The 23,416-nt window shown below is 34.3% G+C and overlaps 1 protein-coding gene across 6 annotated transcripts in view; it reads right to left on the bottom strand.

Annotated features, from left to right (window-relative positions):
• Positions 1–23,416, bottom strand: part of EPHA5 (EPH receptor A5) — a 356,087-nt gene that overhangs the window by 44,220 nt on the left and 288,451 nt on the right. For 4 of the 6 annotated variants that reach the window (XM_059669975.1, XM_059669985.1, XM_059669995.1 and 1 more), the window contains 3 exons: positions 12,382–12,449; positions 10,980–11,105; positions 7,883–8,068 (listed from right to left, as the gene is read on the bottom strand). In XM_059669975.1, the coding sequence (XP_059525958.1) occupies positions 7,883–8,068; positions 10,980–11,105; positions 12,382–12,449 (380 nt within the window). Of the gene's footprint in view, positions 1–7,882; positions 8,069–10,979; positions 11,106–12,381; positions 12,450–22,652; positions 22,719–23,416 lie in introns of all 6 variants that reach the window. The other 2 variants (XM_059670011.1, XM_059670021.1) reach the window with 1 other exon arrangement.

The raw sequence follows: 23,416 nt of genomic DNA, 5'->3' as shown, positions 1-23,416 counted from the left end.
GCACACATAGGAGCTACACTCTCTGTGTCTGCTGCCTCTGCTTCTCCTGAGCTCTCTCTCTGCTCTGCCCAGCTGCTCTCTCTAGCACACTTCTTCACACACACACTCTTTCTGGTCAGTAATCTCTATATTACCCCAGAGATAAAGAAGGCCAGTTGCTAACAGTGACATCAATCATTTGGGTTACTGAAGGGCACAGTGTGTACTTGCACCTGTTCATGGTATCTTGGCCTTGGGCACCCCAATTAGGCTCATGCTCAGAGTGACCTTGGCCATTCTGGTGTATTGACAACAAGGCCTCTGTGCTCCTATGGGCCTTGACTATCCGGGGAACCCTGGCGTGGTTCTCACAGGTCTGCACTTTCACTTTATTTATTCAAGCCTTTTCAGAGAGGTCTTTTTCTAAGGAAAATAGAAACCAACAACCCTCGATAGAACCAATCCCTAATATCCTAGCTTAGCTTTAGTTTCTCCATTTCATATAATGTAAGTGCATATGTTCGTTCAGTTTATGTCTCCCCCACCCACAAAGGTAAGCTCCATAAGTCAGGAACTCAGGCTGCTTCATCTCTCCTGGATCCCACTGATTAATAGGAATAAACATGTATTAGGTGACCAATTAACACTTTTTGAATGAATAAATAAATATTTCTTCTCAAGTGTATACTGAATTACATGAGATTAGCAATGCACACTGTTTGAGAGTGGGTTTTGGAGTAATATGGAATTGTTCTAAAGTCTGGCATTATCCTATGCTTAGTTTTATGACATTGAATAAGGTATTTAACCTCTTTAAAGTTAATTTTTCCCATCTGTAAGATGAGAACAAACACTAGTGTCCACAAGATAGCATTATTGTGCAGATTAAAGGAGTAAGATAGACAGAGCAGTAAGTTTAGTATATTATTAAAGTAATGTTAATGGTAAGTAGTAGTAATAACTTATATACAAGATTCTGTAAAAAGATTCTCAGGCAATTTACTTTGTATGAATTTTAATTGTTTTCTAAAACACTTATGGTATTATAGAATAAAATTTTAAAAATTAAAATAAAAACTCTATATTACTCTAATTGGTTTTAAATATTTATATAATTGTAATTTAGTCTTTCACTCATTTAATATAATTTATGCTCTTTTTAAATTATTTAATATCTCTGGCCCTGTGATAGACATTGGGTGTGGGGGAACTATAAACATATATTAGTTTTAAGAAGCTTATTGTATAGCAAATATTATAAGACATGTAGAGTTATAATTATGATATAATTCATAGTGTGAGAAATGTAACTAGGACTTATAAGATTGCCTCTAACTAAGAATTCATTCATTCAACAAACATGTGAAATGCTGTCCATGTTACATAGGAACACTTCTGGAAAGGAAGTGGAGATATAGCCAAAGTATATCAGGTTAACAATTAAAATATACAGGGATGGGCAGAAATCGGTTAAATTACAGCCATCATTACCTAAAAGATAAATCCTAAGTAAGTATACAAAACAGTGACAACACTAAAAAGACAAATAACACAAATACATAATACAATTAATAATTAAATAATACAAGAATAAAATCTGTGTTTCATGTACTCACAACTGTCAGCCTACTTTTGCCCACCCTTGTATGTGTTTTGTTCCATTTATTAGCTTGTTTGGTGATGAGAGGAGAGCAGTGATCTAGTAAAATCTACCTGAGAACAGTAGGTGTGGAATGAACCATTGCAGGACAATACCAAAATAGAAAGACCAGTAGTAGACTGCTGCGATAGCCCTGGGAAATATATAATAAGGGCCTGGAAAACAAAAGTAACTTTATGAGAATGAAATACTATATTTAAAAGATACTTAAAAATTTATAGAATGTTCCTCTAATGTTTTGGTTTATTAATTGTACAGAACTGTTTATTTTTATATGATCTCAGATTAAGAAATATAACAATGAATAATTTAAGATTCAATAGAAATACTCATTCAATCAATTTTGATAATAATTTCCATGGGTGAGAAAAAAATCTTAAACTAAGGATGCTGCAATGGAAAATTATATTTTTCTCCTTTTCATTTTATTCCTGAATCTTTCTACATGGTAAAAGCTGGCACTGTGGATATTACATTAAAGCATCTTGCATTGCCAATGAGTCAATTAAGCCAGGACCTGTGGTTTTTTTACATCGTGTGTCATGACGCCTCTCTTGACTATGAATCTATTTCTGATGGGCCCTGTTTAACAACAAAACAGAGAAGGAATCTGAATGAGGGCCCCTGGTTCTGGTGCATCGGGCAGTAATACAGAAAAGATGAAGGTGCGTGATGGCTCCATACATTGGGGTGTTACTTCAGACGCCCTATCTCAGCTCCAATCAGAAAAATCACAAGATTCAATGGCACTTATGTCTCATTATCTCTGTGCTGCATGTTGAAAATAATTGTTGAATAAATTAGCATCAGATCAGAAAGCATGAAATTAAGGACACAAATAGAGTGAGTTGCAACATGGTAAATTAAAAACAAGTTGGAGACTTCCTAAGTTGAACATCAAGAGCTACATTCAATAAGGGGAAATACAATTTCAATTCACATAGAACACAAATCAAAGACAGAGACATATATAAAATATTACATTTTGTTTTACTTATATGTGTAACCTCATGGAAGAAACATCAACTAGGATAATTGGTGAGGAGATGGGAGATTTAAAAACCATTTTTTTTCAACCACAGTACTATTATAGACTAGCATTTGCAGAATTTAGTAATAACTTTTGATATTGATACTTGCTTCTATAAATAAAGATTTCATGTGCCTATAATGCATGTGATAAATTCAGTTTGTCTCTGAGAAGTTTACTTCTCTTAGTTTATCTCAGTCATGTTCCATTCACATAAGTTCAGTAATAAATCAAGACTCAATAAAAGTAGGTGAATATTAGTTCTAATAAATTTTGAATGTTGCCCACTAATATCTGATACATTCACTTAAAAGGATGGAGAAAGTCAGGCTAGTGTGGCTCAATGGTTGAGTATCAACCTATGAACCAGGAGGTCACAATTCGATTTCTGGTCAGGGTATATGCCCAGGTTGTGGGGCTTGCAGGAAGCAGCCAGCCAATCAATGATTCTATCTCATTATTGATGTTTCTATCTCTTTCTCCTTCTCCCTTTCTCTCTGAAATCAATAAAAAACACATGTGTATATACAGACATATATAAATGTAATATATATGTATACATATATACATATATAAATGTATCATATATATCATATATATCATATATATCATATATATCATATATATATAGAAAGGAGAGAGAGAGAGAGAGAGAGAGAGAGAGAGAGAGAGATGCCCCATACACAAATTCATGCACAGGTGGTGTCCCTCGGCCTGGCAGGCGATTGGGGCCCATCAGGAGGGCCATCTCTCCCAGTCCCAATCGGGGCCAACTGGGGCTTATAGGGGCTGGCTGGCAGGCTGGGGGGAGGGGCTGCAGGAGGTTGGCCAGCCACAGGAGGTTGGCTGTGGGGACACACTGACCACCAGGGGGTAGCTCTGAGCATCTGCCCCCTGGTGGTCAGTGCGCATCATAGGTATCGGCAGGTCCTCTGGTCATCCGGTCATTAGGTTGTAACAGTCGCTTAAGCTTTTACATATATATATATATATATATATATATATATATATATATATATATATTATTACTTTTGTATTTATCGTTTTTACTATGCTCTGAACTTCTCCATATCCATTTAAATATCTAAATGAGACCACCCTCTCATGGTCCCTCCCCACAGCTGGCTGGCCCCAATCAAGATTGTGTGAGATGGGCCCCGATCAGCCCCAATTGCCGGCCAGGCCAAGGGACCCCACCTGTGCGCAAATTCGTGCACCAGGCCTCTAGTTATATAATAATTAAGTACCCACCCTGTGCCATGCCCATATTGAACTTTACATGTGTTCATGTCATCTTTACAACATGACTAGGAGATATTCTTAATTCATGTCCTCGATGAAGAAACTAAGGTTGCTGAATGTTTAACTATCTTGTGCAGTCACATAGTAGTTATGGTAGAACCAAAATAAAATCAGATGGTTAAATCCATAGTCCATGCTTCTGACCATTACACAGTATTGTCTCCATTGTTGTAATAGTAATTTGGCACAATTCTAAACATTACATTAATTCATTAAAGAAGGTAGACTGGCAGCCTAAGGAGTTTTACATTTACCCTGGGTAGTAGGAAGTCATGGTCAGAATTTATTTTGAGGAAGTTAAATTTAGCAATCATATTAAAAATGAAATGAAGACATGAAACTTTTCAAATATTTGCATGCTATTATACTGTGACTATCCTTGATAACATTATTTTATATTAGAAAAGACCATTTCTGAATAGGAAATAACATTACTCAGTTGTTACTATGATTCTTGTTCCTATGGTATCTAGCACTCTATGCTATCACTGATATCCTTTTAAGATTCTACCCTTGATAGAATATAGTCTATCAGATGAAGTACTAGTATAGTGAAATTCAAAATGTAGTTTCATTTTATTGTACCTGTAAACCTGTTGTTTATTTTATATTTCATTAACACTGTATAAGCTCATAAAATATTTTTTATTTTATTTTTTTCAAAAAGTAATAGTACTTTACCCCCATCTGCCTCTCTATTGACCACCCCCCCCCCACCTTTCTTTAGCAACTTGTTTGCTTCTATAAGTCCTCAGGGTGCTCTTCTTGTTCCAGCAATACACTCTGAGTTGCTGCCAATCTCCTGTGGTCCCTCCCCACAGCTGCCAAGGGGGTAATGATGTATGGGTGAGTACTCAACAGAGGAGGAAACATCTAAGTTTTGAAGAAAACCACATGCCTTGCAAGTTATTTTATTCCTATGCTACATTCTATGGGCATTCTTACTGGATATGTGTGTCTCCTGGAGACATGGGGTCAAACATTCTCATAGCAATACAGGATTATTCAAAAGTTCAATCAAAAGAATAAAATACCTAGAAATAAACTTAACAAAGAATGTGAAAGAACTATATACTGAAAATTACAAAACTTTATTAAGAGATTGAAAAAGACACAACAAAATGGAAAAAAAAATATCTCTTGCTCATGGATTGGAAGAATCAACATAATTAAAATAGCCATTTTACTCAAAGCAATATCCAGATTTAATGCAATCCCTGTCAAAATCCCAATGTCATTTTTTAAAGAAATAGAATGAGAAATCATCGGATTTTTATGGAACCACAAAAGACCCGGAATAGCCAAAGCAATTCTGAAAAAAAAGAACAATGCTGAAAGTATCATGCTACCTGACCTCAAAATACTACAGAGCTACAATAATCAAAATAGCATGGTACTGGCAGAGAAATAGATACATAGATCAATGGAACAGAATAGAGAGCCTAGCTATAAAACCACATGTATATAGACAGATAATTTTCAAAAAGGAGCCAGAAATGCACTTTGGAGTAAAGATAGTCTCTTCAATAAATGATGCTAGGAAATTGAAAAGCCACATGCAAAGAAATAAAACTGGATTTCAGTTTGTTCCCATGTACAAAAATTAATTCAAAATGGATCAAAGACTTAAACATAAGACCCAAAACTATAAGTTACATAGAAAAAAATATAGGTACCAAACTTATGGACCTGGCTGGTAGAGAACATTTTATGGACTTGACCCCAAAGGCAAGGGAGGTAAAGGCAAAAATAAATGAAGAGCTTCTGCACAGCAAAAGAAATGGACAACAAAACAAACCAGCAGTCAACCAGGTGAGAGATGATATTTGCAAACAGTAGCTCTGACAAAGGTTTAATCTCCAAAATATATAAAGAACTCATAATACTCAACACCAAACAAATAAACAACCCAATCAAAAAGTGGGCAGAAGACCTGAAAATGCACCTCTCCCAAGAAGACATACAAACAGCCAATAGATATATGAAAAGATGTTCAACCTCACTGGCAATCAGGGAAATGCAAATTAAAACAACAATGAGATACCACCTTACACCAGTTAGAGTGGCCATTATCAACAAGTGTTGGAGAGGTTCTTGAAAAAAGGGTACCCTCATTCACTGCTGGTGGGAATGTAGACTGGTACAACCTCTATGGAAAGCAGTCTGACGATTCCTCAAAAAATTAAAAATAGAGCTACCATATGAGCCAACAATCCCACTCCTGAGTATACACTTGAAACACTAGAAATTATTTATATGCAAAGGTATATGAACCCCTATGTTCACTGCAGCATTATTCACGGTGGCCAAGAGTTGGAGACAGCCAAAGTTCCCTACTATAGAGGACTGGATAAAGAAGATGTGGTATATATACACAATGGAGCACTACACGGCCATAAGAAAGGATGAAATAGCGTCATTTATAACAACATGGGTGGACCTTGAGAACATTATGCTAAGTGAAATAAGTCAAACAGAGAAAGCTAAGAACTATATGATTTAACTCATATGTGGAATATAAAACTGAAACTTATGTACACAAACAGCAGTGTGGTGGTTGCCAGAGGAAGGGGAGTAGTGGAAGAAAAGGGTCCTAATATGAGGTGACAGAAGATTTGACTTTGGTTGGTGGGCACATGGTCCTATATACAGACTTTGTAAATTAGTAATCCACACATGTAACCTAGATGTTCATGTTGACTAATGTCACTCCAATAAAATTTAAAATAATTTTAAAAATAATAATACAATTTAAAATTTTTTTAAAAAAGTTCAACCAATCATCTCCGTGATACTTCTGCTATGGTCTTTTGCTCAAACTTGTGAGAAGACTTTTGCATTCTTATCTGTGAACTATTGTGACTGAATTATGATTTGGGTATAAACTTGTTATATAAAAATTTGTGTTGTTTTGTTTTTCATTTTTAAAAAGCTACATGGAGTAAATGGATATCTTATTAATTAAAATTTGTCAGTTAAGAACAATTATTAAATACACATGGCTTGTGTGCATATTTGACATATGTAATTTAAACTTGATTAATAGAAACTGGAAATTGAACAAATGCTTGAAAGAAAGTCTAAATGATGTTCTTTGCCACAATTTTAGATGATTTAGTAAGTGATATGTAGGGCATGAATGATAAAGAAAGGAATGAGAATACAATTGGCTAAGAAAAAATAGGTTAAAAGAACTTAAAGGCCTCAGTTATGTGCCATATAAATACTTTACTGGCTGACTAAAAATTATTTGAAATCTTTATATTGGGAAGTTCACCACGAAATTACATTTACAAGACACTCATACAAATTTAAAAGAGATGTGGAATTTCTAAATATTTCTTAGTACAAATCTGATTTGCTTTAACAAAATAATTAGTCTTAAGGAACTTTCACCGTCTTCTGAGACTGTTGCTTTCCCTAGAACTATTAAACTACCTCAATGGAAAAAAAGATTGAATAAAAAAACACATCTGGCTGTAAAACCTACTTAAAAGGTTCTGAAAAAAGCAGGGCACCTATGGTTGTAGTAATTCTATTAAATGTTAAACTTCAATGCCTCAATAAAAACTTTGAAGCTAATATTTCATTAGAATAAAAAGTGAAAGAGCCAGGAGAAAAAAAAAAAAAGGTACTTTTACTGCTTCTTTTGTCTGGATACATTTTCTCTGGTGCTGAATTAATAGTAAATGAGTTAATACATATGTATTGAAAACATAAATAGAAATTCAGATTCATTGAAGATCAGCTTTGACCTGAATCTACTAAAATACAGGACAATGATTACTTATATTAGAGGAATTATTAATAATATTATCATGGCTCAACTCTGAAATTAATAATAAGCTAATAGAAACCCAGATATTCATGATACGTACACACATGCATGCATAATCTGTGGTTGTACTTACTTTTGGTCACTACACCTTCTAAGTGAATGATGTTAGGATGATCAAACTGCCCCATGATACTTGCTTCACCCAGGAAATCTCTACGTTGCTTTTCAGTATAGCCTACTTTAAGGGTTTTGATCGCCACAGGTAATTCTCTTTTTCCTGGAAGTTTCAAACGTCCACTACAAACTTCACCAAATTCACCTTGTGACAAAGATAGAAAAAGTATACAAAATCATTTGAAATCCTTAATCTAATAATAATATGAAGCACTCAGAATATCAAGGTATAGATGAAACAGAGTTAACAAAGGAGTCCAAACTTAGTTACCTACGCTAATAGAAATAAATGGTGCACTGGGAACAATCATCTACAAGTGATCATAACACACTATGGAGGTTATTAGCTTCATCCATCTCACCAACAAAACCCTTAATGGAAATGTTACAACACAATTAAATGCAACTGACTTAAATAATTTCCTTCTTCCTTTTTGTGTTTTGTTTTGTATTGTTTTCTATTCTAGTAGTGCCATTAATGAGAAGAGAAAAGGGAGAAAAGATTATAGCAGGACAAATCGTTTTTTAGGGGGAAAAAAGAAAACAATTGTAAGGAAGAAATGTTCATAAATAGAATAACTGGGTGCTTGAATTATGTAAATAATTTCAGCATTAAAAATTATATATGTATATGTATTAAAATAAACAGTAGATGGTGAAACACTATGTTTGAATATATTGCTGGTTTATTTTTTTTTTTAATTAAATCTTTATTGTTCAGATTATTACATTTGTTCCTCTTTTTTTTTCCCCCCATAACTCCCCTCCTCCCAGTTCCCGCCCCACCCTCCGCCCTCACTCCCCACCCACTGTCCTCATCCATAGGTGCACGATTTTTGTCCAGTCTCTTCCCGCATCTCCCACACCCCTTTCCCCCCCAAGAATAGTCAGTCCATTCCCTTTCTATGTCCCTGATTCTATTGTAATCAACAGTTCATTCTGTTCATCAGATTATTTATTCACTTGATTCTTAGATTCACTTGTTGATAGATGCATATTTGTTGTTCATAATTTGTATCTTTACCTTTTTCTTCCTCTTCCTCTTCTTAAAGGATACCTTTCAGCATTTCATATAATCCTGGTTTGGTGGTGATGAACTCCTTTAGCTTTTCCTTATCTGTGAAGCTCTTTATCTGACCTTCAATTCTGAATGATAGCTTTGCTGGATAAAGTAATCTTGGTTGTAGGTTCTTGGTATTCATCACTTTGAATATTTCTTGCCACTCCCTTCTGGCCTGCAAAGTTTCTGTTGAGAAATCAGTTGACAGTCGTATGGGTATTCCCTTGTAGGTAACTGAGTTTCTTTCTCTTGCTGTTTTTAAGATTCTCTCTTTATCTTTTGCTCTTGGCATTTTAATTATGATGTGTCTTGGTGTGGTCCTCTTTGGATTCCTTTTGTTTGGGGTTCTCCGCGCTTCTTGGACCTGTAAGTCCATTTCTTTCACCAGGTGGGGGAAGTTTTCTGTCATTATTTCTTCAAATAGGTTTTCAATATCTTGCTCTCTCTCATCTTCTGGCACCCCTATAATTCTGATGTTGGTACGCTTGAAGCTGTCCCAGAGGCTCCTTACACTGTCCTCGCATTTTTGGATTCTTTTTTCATTTTGCTTTTCCGGTTGGATGTTTTTTGCTTCCTCGCATTTCAAATCATTGACTTGATTCATGCGCTCCTCTGGTCTGCTGTCGGGCGTCTGTATAATATTCGTTATTTCAGTCCGTGTATGCTTAATTTCTAGTTGGTTCCCCAATATAAGATCGAGGGTCTTATTAGTTTTCGTGTAGATCTCATTAAGTTTATCGGCAGCTTCTAAACAGTTCTTGAGAGACCTTAAAAGTGTGGTTCTGAACTCTATATCTTCCTTTGACAATTTTGTCCTGTTTCTTTGTCTCCGCATTTTGTTATGCTTCCTTGGTGCACCCCCTAGTGGTCTTTGTTCGCAGTCTTATAGTTAAATCTTTATTGTTGTAGCTAATTCCAGGGAGGGTTTGACCTCCAGGCCAAGTGGCTATGAGAATCAGCTGTGTCAGCAGTGAGAGAACGTCTGTCCTCTAGGGAAGTGCTAATCTAGCCTTTGCCTGAGGCTCTCCAGCAAATGGTTCTGCGCTGGGCTTGGGCGGGGCGGGTCGCACAGGATCAACAGGGTGGGCCGGAGAGAGCAGTTATGGCGGCTCTCAGTCCTGTCCCCAGGGGCTCTGCCTCTCTGAGTCCCAGCACCCGCTACAAAGCTGGGAGAGAAAGCTGCACTCGCTCTGACCGAAGCCAGACAGTCCCGCTTCTCCCGTTTGAGTCTGGGTCCCTAAAGACTCGCCTGTATCTGGAGCTCAGAGTCTGCGACTCCCTCCCGATTGAAAACGCCAACCGCGCCCTCCGCCGCCAGCCCGCTCCTCGCACTCCGCACCTCAGAATTTGACTTCAGCACTGCGCCTCCTCTGAGTGTCCGTGTGCGTTTCTCTTTCCTCCTAGTTGTAGGACTTCCACTCAGCCAGCCTTCCTGTGGTTCTGGGTGATGTCCCTTCTGTTTTTTGGTTTCACTTTTGAAGTAGTTGTTCAAAGCAGCAAACTCCGGCGTTAACCTATGCCGCCATCTTGGTTCTCTCTCCGCTGGTTTATTTTTTTATTTCATAAACTAGACACTTGCTGGTTGAAGTGTGAGCTACACAGAAGGTAGCATTAAAATATGATTCATTATATACCACTTTGAAAGTGAGTCAGTTACAAAAGATCAAAAACATTTTGTGTTAGCCTGGCCAGTGTGGTTCAGTGGTTGAGTATCCACCCATTCACCAAGAGGTCTCTAGTTCCATTCCCAGTCAGGGCACATGACCAGCAGGGGGCATGAAGGAGGCAGCCAATCTATGTTGATGTTTCTCTCTCATCCTTGTTTCTATCTCTCTCTACCTCTCTCTTCCTCTCTCTCTAAAGTCAATAAAAACATATTTAAAATAAAAAAACACAAAAATTCTGTATTAGATCAGGACAATGACACATTACATTCTATTGTTAAATCTTATCATTAAACACAAGTAAAAAATCTGACTTAAACACACTGTGATACCTGCTCCAATAACTCTTTCAATTGTGATGCATGAAGCTTCTATCTCCTTGGCAAATTCATGGACAGCTTGATTGGGATCCTCATAGGTATGTGGATCGATATAAGTTCTTACTCCTGGAAGTTTAACTGTGAAAATAAATGGGCATTAAGATACAAGTGCTTGTGCTGGATGAGTGAAATGTTAAATGTTATTAACATGCAACTGTGGCTTAACTCCCTAATCCTTATAAGTATATGAGCTATAAGAACAGAGCTTCTCCTGAATTATAGGAATCATTTGTTCAGCTATGTCACTTTTATAATTTTGAAATCTGAATAGTTGGCATGTACAAGAAATGTATACAGGGAGATGTATATGAGTAAATACATCTTTCAACACCAATGTTTTACAGAGCTAGTCTCTGAGACAAACAAACAGTTTCGTTTACTAAAGGGGACAATGAAATGTCAGTGGTTTATTTGTCGGTTTGTTAGCCTGCGTCACACTTAAATTATCATCAGAGATGATTGATTTTGGTTTAAAAAATAATGTAAAATACATTTTCAGGTGCTTTGGTCCAACATGGCTTACAGAGAAGTCAAAAGAAAAAGAGATGCTCTACTTCTCACTCTACCTGTGTTACTGCATAGACTGCTATGTTCCATGAGCCTGTTTCATCCTATTTAAAAGCTACCAACATCAGCCTCACAGTGTTTTTTGTTTGTTTGTTTTTTGAGGATAAGTAACATTAAATAGCGATATTATGAAAATGGACTCAATGCTTTACAGCATGACATATGGCTTTAATGTCTGTCTTTTATTGTCCTACAATAGTGACAAAAATAAAAGAAATCATTTTTTGTCATTTACTTGATGAAACAACTCATGCTGCAACGTTAATGACAAAAGGAACATATTAAAATACCATTAATTACAAACTATTTACTAATTCTTAAAGCTCATTGTTAAAACTTGATTTTTGCATTTCTTAAAAATATAGTTATTCAAGTCATTGGATCCAAGGTTGCTGCTACAGGATCTGCTCAGGAAAAGTCCTGTTATAATGCTGCAAAAAAATACTGAGAATTTTCATATCTGTAATCTGATGGTGCGATTTAAAAACAGATTTCTATTGAATTTATTGCTAAAATTTAGAATTGGCTTAGATATTAATCAAAGGGTTTCTACTTTAATGAGTATAATCAAAGAATGCTGTAAATAATTGATCGAACAATCAATCTGTTGCCTAGAATCAGCCTTAGTGCCCTATGCTTATATGCTTTACACAGAAATGTAACAAAAAACATTTTTAAACCAATATTTTGGTCCATTAATAGAAATCTTGCCTGAAAAACAACAACACACCATAATAATAATCTGTCCCTGACATTGTGTACTTTCGATTTTTTACAATTTGCTTACTGTGCCCATTATGAAAATGCATCTTTTCCTCTTCTGGGTCTTGTTTTGCCTTGCTGTACCCACACCGCCTGGAACAGAGTAAGCTACAATTAGCCCATCTCCAACAGGTGAATCACATCAAGTCGGAAGCAGGAAACACAATTGAAATGATTGCAACCCTAACTGATTTTCACACTAGTAGTATGAAATAACACCAATACTCTTTTTGGTCACATTACTCTAGCCCAGTGGTCGGCAAACTGCAGCTCACAAGCCACATGCGGCTCTTTGGCCCCTTGAGTGTGGCTCTTCCACAAAATACCAACTTCTGCTCATGGGCCACGAAGTTTCAATCGCACTGTACATGCGCGCCCGCACGTGGTATTTTGTGGAAGAGCCACACTCAAGGGGCCAAACAGTCGCATGTGGCTCGCGCAGTTTTCCGACCACTGCTCTAGCCAATAGCCCTCTCACTCTTTGTCATATTTTACTGAGAAGTCTGAATCTATCCAACTCATATTTTAACTTCTCTTTAACATACACCTAACAGCAGACATGTTTCTATTCCTCTTTCTTTTCCTTCCTTCCTTCCTTCCTTCCTTCCTTCCTTCCTTCCTTCCTTCCTTCCTTCCTTCTTCCTTCCTTCCTTCCTTCCCTTCATCGCTCCCTCCCTACCTCCCCTCCTTCCTTCCTTTTTTCCTCCCTTCCTTCCTCTTCTTTCTTTCTTTTGACTACTCTTTCTTTTGACTACTCTTTTCAAGATGAATAGCTCAAAATGTGTCTGATTCATTAGTCTCCCACCCTCAACTCCTTACTCTATCATTTTATTTTTTCTCTTCTTTTGGAATCATTAGTTGCTGCACTAGCTCTTTTCCACTCACATCCCCTCAGATCAGTATCAAATTGACCACAATCTGCACTCTCTCTCAGCTCCACTCTCCAAATCTTAATCTCTCCTATGTGTGTGTGTGTGTGTGTGTGTGTGTGTGTGTGTGTGTTTTCTCATCTACTCCCTAGTTTGAGTTCTTTTGACCTGCTTCTAGTACCTACAAAAATCTATCCTTCAAAGTTTCACTAATGACATATTCAGATCTAAATCCAATGACTTTTCCTTAGATTTTAAGCATTCACGATTGACTGAAATCCCTAACTACTTTTTGATGTTTTTGTTCCTTCATTTATACCAGTAGGTCCTCTGCATGAACTTCTAGGGTTCTCTCCTGTCAACCCGTCTATTTCCATCAATTTAATTAATACCATCTAGTACCTCTGGTTGAATGCTTTTGAAAGTTATGCTCTTATTTATAATAGATTTATTTTATAGATATATTCATTGGCATTCAAACTCAATAGATTTGATATTATATAATTAACCATATAATATTAAAATAATTATATAATTAACCATATAATATTAAAATAACTGACTAAAATGAAAATATTTAAATTATTTTAGTGAAGCTCTGAGGCTATGAATTTACTATTTATAAGCTCTCATAACAAAATTGAGTTTATTCAATACAAAATTTTCATTTATTTCTGTATAAAGAAAATATAGCCAAAGTAATAGATTGACAAAATATTTTCATTACAAAACTGGTTGAAAATTACTAAGTGATCTAAATGAAATGTTCAGTTGACATGTACTAATGAGGATTGGTTCTTGGTACACATTCAAGGATGTTTAATAAGTCTATATATTTTTTGGTATAAAAATAAAACCTATTTTATTCTATATTATTTCTTAGTGAATATATATGTGTGTAAATATATATATATATATATATATATATATATATATATATATATATATATAACATAAAATAGATAAGACACCACATTTTGTGCCATTTTTGGAAAAAAATTATCTTCATTTTATCATCTTAAGGAACTGCCAATTTATTAGTAAAATACAGCTAATACAATTTGAATAAACTTAAAGTAATATATTTAACATATATAGTGTTCTTGGGTGAGGAACAATACACAATCTGAATGTAGTGGCATTTCAAGTTTTATTCATAACACTTAGGTGCATTTATCATTCAAGAACCCTTCAGACATCTTGAAATATCTCACCACAGTGAAATGAAGAAAAGAAAAAAATAAAATTATATTGCAATTATATTTGATCTACTCAAGTTCACATTTAAATTATTCTAAAATACTGTTCATAGTTTCATAGATATTATTCTTTCAATTTTTATGTATATGCCTCTACAGTGAAGTTAATGATATCTTTAATTTTACCAATGCTCTAAATACAATGGTGTGAAATCATCCTAAGATTTATGTTATTTAAATAACATTGACAACATTTTTTCTAAAGATGATTCTAAAGAGTCTTAAAAATTATACAAGTTCCTGCAGTTTACATTAGAAAACAAATATCTGATTATTTTTTTCTTCTATTTCTTTAAAAATGTCATTAGGTTTTTGATAGTTTAATTTGATTACATTAAATCTTTATATTTTTTTGTAGTAAAATGGACATTTTGGTGTTGATTTTTTCAATCCATAAAAATGAAATATAGTTTCATTTCATTGTGTCTTTCTCAATCTTGTTTCTTAATGCTTTATAGTTTTCAGTATATAGGTCCTTCACATCCTTTGTTAAGTTTATTCCTAAGTATTTTACTCTTTCTGTTGCAATTGCAAAATAGGGTTTTTTTTTCATTTCTTTTCCTGAAATTAATGGAATACTACTCAGCCATAAGAAAAGATGAAATACTGCCATTTGAGACAACATGAATGGATCTTGAGACTAACATGCTAAGTAAAAGAAAAAGTTAAGAATCATATCACCCATAGGTGGGATATAAAACTGAAAGCAACAAATGAACAAATAAGAAAAACAAGCAAAAACTCATAGGCATAGTCAACAGTATGGTAATTGCTAGAAGGAAGAGGGTTTGGGGTACCAAAGGGTAAAGGAGATCAAGTATATGGTGACAGAAGATTTGACTTTGGGTGGTAAGCACACAATGCAATATACAGATGAATCATAGATTTGTGCACTTGAAACCTAGATAATCTTATTAACCAAGGGCACCACAATAAATTTAACAAAAAAAGAAAGCAAACATCCATTTCATCTTCAACTTTCCTGCCTTCAAAAAAAATTAAGCTTTCAAACTTGTTTCCTCAAATAGTTTTTGTCATTAAATAAGCCTTATAGATATTTAAATCACATGCACATTCTTCATATAAAAATGAAAATAAAACTTTGGATCTCATCAAAAAAGCGATTTGGGAATACCTTGATAAGGAGAAGTTGACATTTTAATACCTGGGATGAGATTCAGGAGGGCAATAGAGTTATTTTTGACTATGGACATCTCTGGAGCTCTATAACATATACGGCTGCATGTCACATTAACATATGAATTAAGTCTTGGAACCTCCCCCCAAAGCATCATTTAAACAAGTTGCATCAAGATCAACAAGTAAAAGTGTAGCTGGCAAAGGCTGGCACTCACGGAGGGGATCAGACTCACTAACAAGGCATTGAGGGAAGCCTGTTCATTCAGTATCATCTCTGTTCCTGATCCAGTTGTATAATTTTAAACCATCAGACAGACAATCAATAAACACGCCATCCTGTGTATAAATCACGCCTCCTACATTCTAGAACCATTTTTTAAAGGAAAATAAACAGTTTCTTCATGTTGCTTCCTATCACAATTTTAATAAGCTTTATATCATTGTACTAAAAATATCTGTAGTGTTGTAATTAGAAAAATCATCTTCTAGTCATTTATACTTTTCTTCTAGAAAACAATGGTGTTTTATTTTTTGTAGTAGAGATGAGTGTGAGAAATCATATAAAAGGTAGGTATAATTAATATTTATTAATATGTACTAAGAAGTGCTAGAGAGATGCTTAATATATAAATATAGCAATGCCTTTACAGGTAATTTAGAAATCAATCTACTTTCTCTCACACCTGTCCTAAGAATTTGAATAACACATCCTTGATGATATTAATGCTGATCTTAAAATCTAGGCCCCGGCCATAACATCCTAAATTTGGATATTTGAAATGTCCACTATATAGTAAATAATAATATTTATGTAGAGATGAATATTCTAATGAGTAATTTAGTTCTTAGATGCAAATTAAAGATTTGATAATAAATTTGAAGTATAAATGCCAAGCGGACCAGAGCACAAAGTGATACACAGAATTAGTGATTCACTAAATGTCATCCTTATGGCCAATGAGGACAGATGAGTGAATGGAACAGCCTGAGAAGAGTGTAGATTCTTGCTCAATTACAGCTTCCACAGAATCATATGTTCCCATTCCTAGCCTACAAAAATAAAAACTGGATATACACTCTTTCACCTTAATTCTAAATAAGGTGGGGAGGGGTGGAACAGTGGGAGGAGGGGTTTTGCATTTTGATTTTTTTAAAAGAGTGAACATAAGCATTTACTAGATCAGATATGGACACTCAGCTATGTATTGCTCCTCTATTTTCCAGATTTTTTAAGGAATACTTTCATTATACTTTAATACAAAAAAAATATTCAAAAGGCAACACATTGCAGTAAACATTAGATCACATATATTTTGTTTATGGAAAATAAAAACTGCTTATAATCTTAGCCTCTTTTAAAAAACACATTTCTCCATATATGTACCCTCCCTTATTCTGACATAATGACTTCAACCACTGCACAATGTTGTATGTAAGAATTTATTGCTGGAATCTTGAAAACAAGAAGTTACAACTTTTTGGGAAATAGTTTAACTTTTTTCACTTCAAGATTCTCTCCAACTGAACCAAGGTAGTTTTAATTAAAACTCAGCTAACTCAGCCTCATAAAATAAAGAAGCATATAAACATTAGCTTATTAATATACCTAATAAATACTGGAAATAGATTGTTTTGTTTTATAGGACCACATTCTTTAATAAGAATGTCAGTGAAAATGCAGTAAAATTGGACATCTGATATTTAGGCTGCCTTACTAGCAGGATCTTAAGACCCTCGTTCATATAGTTCTCATTTGTATACACAAGAGCTGGGATTATGAGTTCCTTACAGATGTAAGTTACAAAAAATGCAACTGATCTATTATTGTTTACTAAAAATTCTCTAATATATGTATCAAAGAAAATGTACTCATGTTAAAACATAAATTTCTTGATTGTGGGATTGCAGTATTAATTATACCGCATAAATGAGGACACAGATTACTAGGTTCCCATCATAGATTCTATCAAGGACACTCACTACTCAATGATGAATGACAATGTGAGAAGCTAGATTATTTCTTATCTTATTTCTTAAATGTCATGTTTATTTTTATATCCTAAAAGACAAAGAAAAAAACATTAGCAATAACACCTTCCAAAATAGTGCAGTACATATGAATTTTTCAATTGTTCATTAGTGAACTATTCAAATCCCTGAAGAATTAGCAATAGGAAGACTTGAACAATTTTAAATACTTCAATAAATTCAAAGATGAATCATAGACTTTTAAATATTGAGTTAGAATTTAGTTGACTTAGAAATTTAATATAAAGACACATTAATAAAGTATGATATCTTGGACTGAATCCCCCTCTTTTCAGTAATTTTGTCTTAATACTAGAGTAGACAATTTCTATTAATTTTTAAATTATTGCATAATGTGACTATTGGATATCTTAAATACAGTAGGTCCACTTAATATCTCTTATTGTCTGAGATTCCCTAGAAAAAGAATTTTGGAGCAATTTGCACAGCAAGCCTTCAATTGAAATTTAATATATTCTATATATAATAGGTTAACCTCACATCTGCCTGCTATGAGCACTTTAAATAGGGTCTAGAATTATTACAAAGGGATGACTTCATTCTTTATGCCTTTTTCTTAATTTTATAAAATAAAATAGTCCTTCCACATCATTCTTCAGCAGAAATTTTATGAAAATAAAGGAAATAATCTGTGTTAAGTGTATGTGGAAATAAAAAAGTTGGCTTACTTCAAATTTCAAGATAAGCTCAGTTAACATAGGGGAATAAATATGATTAATATTTCAATGTATTCAGGATACTTTTTTGTCTGTAAAATTTGTTTCTGTTTGTAATCTCTGAATTATAAGAGAAGATACAGTTTATCTCTGTGTCTCTGATTAAAGATATTTTTAAAATTCTAAAAAAAAAAGTGATTGTCTAAAATCACAAACAAGGTAAATAAACAAATTAAGAATGTAATTATTTTTACTTTTAGAATAGCAAACTCTACTTCCTTCACCACTTAAGTTTCTCAGAAGTAGTAAGTGATATGAAAACACTGAAAAACATAAAAACTTATAAATGAAGAAACTAGTCTGACACAATGGAAGACTACTCTGTTGTAAGAAGGAAAAACATTTACTCTTTGCAACAGCATGGATGGACCTGGAGAACATTATGCTGAGTGAAATAAGCCAGTCAGAGAAAGAAGTACCATATGATTTCACTATGTGAATTTAATGAACAAACTGAACTTCTAAGCAAAACAGAGACAGACTCATAGATGGAAAACAGGCCGATGGCTCAGGTGGGATGGTGAACATATTGAGCAAAAAAGAGAAAAAAAAGAGAGAGAACTCATGGACATGGACAACATTGTGGAGATTGTGGGGTGGAAGAGGGCAGAGGGGGGATAAATGGTGATGGAAAAAATAAAAATAAAAATAAAATAAATTAATTAAAGTTAAAACTACTCTGGGACCATGGCATATTTCATAATGACATAATAATTATGCTATAAATATATATTTCATTCTATAATCATAATCGCAAATGAATATCAAAAGATAAATTATGTTATTTATAATGTTATATTTGAAATTACACACATTAAAATCTTATTTACATTAAAAACAATGAATTCAAGCCCTAGTTGGTTTGGGTCAGTGAATAGAGCGTCGGCCTGTGGACCAAAGGGTCCCAGGTTTGATTCCGGTCAAGGGCATGTACCTCAGTTGCAGGCTTCTACCTGGCCCTTGGTCAGGGCTCGTGCAGGAGGAAACCAATTGATGTGTTTCTCTCACATCTATATTTCTCTCTGTCTTTCCCTCTCTCTTCCACTCTCTAAAAATCAATGGAAAAATATCCTCAGGTGAGGACTAAAAAAACCCACAAAACAAAACAATATAGATTTTTTAAATATTGAAACAATGTTTAGTATCAAGCCAGTTGTGATGGCATAAAGTCAAAGATGACTAATAAAAAATACCTCTGCTAAAATGTAGGCAGTTTTAAAAATAGGGTGCCAAAAATCTTGGCATATGTATTTCTTCAGCAATATTATAAAAATATTTTCCATCACTGGGTAGATTTCAGTCAAAGCTGGAAAATATTTGAAATATGACCATTATGTGTATTTGTATAGATTGCACAACAAAGTGGGAAATCAGAATAATGAAAAGTAATTTGAGATCAAAGGTGGCATCATATAATTACCAGTTTCATCTTATAAATGGCACATCATACATTTGAAAAATAACAGAGCAAAGCTGCATTGTACAACCAAAGAATCATATCAATGGTTGTAAAATTATGCTTTTCAGACCCTGAAATTTCCAGAAGGCATATCAAGGTACCTCTAAAAGCCAGTATATTTACCATAGGCAATTTTCATGTAGTATATGCATTGCATTATATTAAGGTCAAACTAACCAAACAAATATTCATGAATAGTTTTTCAAAAACTAAAAGACAAAAGATTCCAAAAATTCAAAATATCTAACAATCTCTGCTTTATAAATGTAAATATACCTACTCACAAATGACAATGATAGAATGATCCTTGGGGATTATTATGTGTTAATTGACAAATGCTGCTATGATTTCACATACAAAATTAGGTGACAAGATGTAAGGTCGACTCCTCAATATTTTGCTGACTCTACAAGAAAAATTATTCTTCTCAGCCTTAATTTCCACTTTCTAAGGTTGTTTCCTACCAAAAGGCATCAGATTAAAGCCTTCAGATTAAGCAAAATATCTTTAACTAAAACCTCATGGTGACTTTAAGTTATAAAGAACAGCAATAAAAGCATTTTTTGCTTCCATTTTTCCCTGGTAATAATTTTGGATAACTTTCTTACTGTCTAATTTATATAATTTCAATTAAACTTTTCTTTTGCTTTAGTTTATTTTGCTTTATTAAAATGCATTAAAAATTCTGACTTCCATATATTTTTCCAAAAAAAACTGCTAGCATTTTACTGGGTACCTAAGCACATTTATGGATAAAACATTTCTCCCCCTCCCACTTTTTTTTGATGCAATCTCTCTCTCTCTCTCTCTCTCTCTCTCTCTCTCTCTCTCTCTCTCTCTCTCTTTCTCTCTCTCTCTCTCTCTCACACACACACACACACACACACACACACACACACACACACACACACACACACGGGCTCACTGCCTCTACAATTACTAACATTATTTGAAAAAAGATATTAGGAAAATGATTTGGTCTTAGGTTTCCTGGTGTGTTCTTTGTGAAGGCAGAATTCTGCCTCCCTCCCTTTCCTCTTTATAAACTCCCTGAGATCAATAACACAGTAGAAAACGATACTATTTTTTTTAAAATCAAGCATTTGAAATCCAGCTAAAGTTAGTTTTTGCCAATACTTTCTAAATCATGGCTTCATAAATGTTCATTCTCTCATTAAGATATCTTTAAGGTTTTGTTCAAGGTAGGTCTGGATGTCAATTTCCCCCCAAGATATAAATTCTGTCTATTCTGCTTTGGTGATGATTTATCTATTATAACACTATTCTCCAGACTCAATAAGATTTTCACAGAGAAAAAAAAATCACAGTGTAAAGCCATTTATGTTATACTTTAGCCATTGCCAGATTTCAGGGGTTTATGATTTATCATTGAAACATCATGAACATATAAGTATTTTCCTAAGTAAGTTAAATAATTTGAAACAAATCTGTAGTTTCATATCAACTTCATTTTTTTCAAATAGAAAAAATTCAAAATGTTGAGAAACACATTTCTACATTTTATCAATCTGTGTTTGTTGACTGTCTCTTGTTCTCAGATTATTGGTATCCATTGCTCCACTTCTCACATCAACACAGTGTGTACACTCATTCCTACTACAGGTTTTTCAAATAATAAATATTAATTTACACCTACAGAATACAAGTAACAATTTAAAATGCCACAAGGCAACCCTATAATTCTCTAAAATGCACTTCAGAACAGCTGCTCTTGGCAGATTTTTGACTACAAATAACAATACATTAGCATAGAGATTTGAACTCTAATCTAGAATGAAAATATCTGGAGTATTTCACTTGTTTAAAATATATTTTTATTGATTTCAGAGAAGAATGGAGAGGAAGATAGAGAGATAGAAACATCAAAGATGAGAGAGAATCTTTGATTGGCTGCCTTCTGCATGCCCCATACTGGGGATCAGCCTGCAACCAGGGCATGTGCCCTGACCTGGAAATGAACTATGACCTCCTAGCTTATAGTTCTGTGCTCAGTCAATGAGAGATGCTGGTCGGGTTGGTGTAGTTCACTTTTTACAAGGTTGTTCACGATTGGGTAGGAGTCCTTATATATCTGTGAATAGAGTTTTCTGGTCTTACTTTCTAGCCTACAGTTTACGGCTATAACCCAGATATATATTTAGGATTTGCAAATTGAGGACATCCCATTTGGACAGTAATCCTTAAAATGTGCATATTTTTTACTTCATTAGTATCAAATTAAGAAAATAACTTCTAATATCTGAAATAATTCAAGCTTAAACATATGAAGTAAACCATTTAAAATTCCATGTGGTCTGTTCTCCAATGCCACATGAATCCGCGGCGATTATGAAAATAGAAGATCCCAGTTATGGCATGGTCTTTCCACGGTTCTGGGAGACAAAGATGATTTCACCTTGACAGAAGTCGCATGCTACTTCCATGTATGGCATGATTTTAATCTTCATGGAATAACAAAAGCAGTGACATGTTAAATGTAAAACAGATGCTCCACCCTGACAACTTCGTGGGTGAAATAAGGACCACAGTAAAAGCCTGGGAAGAGAAGTATAAATACTTGACATAGGGATGAAGGGCTATAGGTACAATTTATTTAAAATTATTTATTGTGGAATCACTTAAGATTCTCCCCTGGGAATCAATTTCATTCTATTCTTCTATTAAAGTGTAACTGGCATACTAACTGTTAAAATGTAGACAGATGGAAAAAAAAAAAGGAATGCTGACGATCATACATGTAGGTGGGACATCACATAGGAGTGAAAGAGTGAGGGAACACTAACCATATTAGGCTTGGATGGGCAACAGCGCACAGGGAAGAAGCCCGTCCACAGCCACATTCGCAGCAACTGAAAAGCAAACAAGAAAGCCCAAGATAAGGAAGAGATCCCACTCCCTCAATACAGCACAAAGACGCTATGTATTTAGACAGGTGTCTGCTTTGCTTTTCAAAATTATAAATCCCTCTATGCATACAATCAATTTTTTCCACAATGCCCTTCAAATTAAGAAGTGTTTTATGGAATTAAGACATACAGAGCTGTATGAAATAGTTATTTTTATTTTACTTAAAGTGCTGACTCAGTAAGGCCATATGAACTAATACATTTGCTTATGCAATTAATATAGAAGTGCAAAAATATGTAAGCCCATTTAAATATATGTCCCCTCCGAAATTCGGCAACTTTTATATTCAGAAGACATTTTAAATAGCCCCTCAAATACATGTTTTGCATAGAGCCTACATATTTCAGCTGGAGAACAATGTCTTCCTCACTTGACCCACTGATTTCTTATTCCAGTGGAATTATTTATCAAAGCCTATTGAAAATGTTATGCATATGTGACTTTAATCACTTATGGAAGGCTTTCAACTTAAATTTACATTTTCAGATTTAAAAAAATGCATCTCTATATATTAGCAGGACTATTGCTATGTTAAAAATAAGCAAGCTATATATAATACATTCACTTTCTGGATATCAAACATTCAAGATTATTTAAAAATTTTCACATAGTCATAGTAAAAAATGATCCAGAAAAAAAC

The sequence above is a fragment of the Myotis daubentonii genome, chromosome 1 (assembly GCF_963259705.1).
Source record: "Myotis daubentonii chromosome 1, mMyoDau2.1, whole genome shotgun sequence".
Lineage (NCBI taxonomy): Eukaryota > Metazoa > Chordata > Mammalia > Chiroptera > Vespertilionidae > Myotis > Myotis daubentonii.
This window is presented reverse-complemented; position numbering and strand designations above follow the sequence as displayed.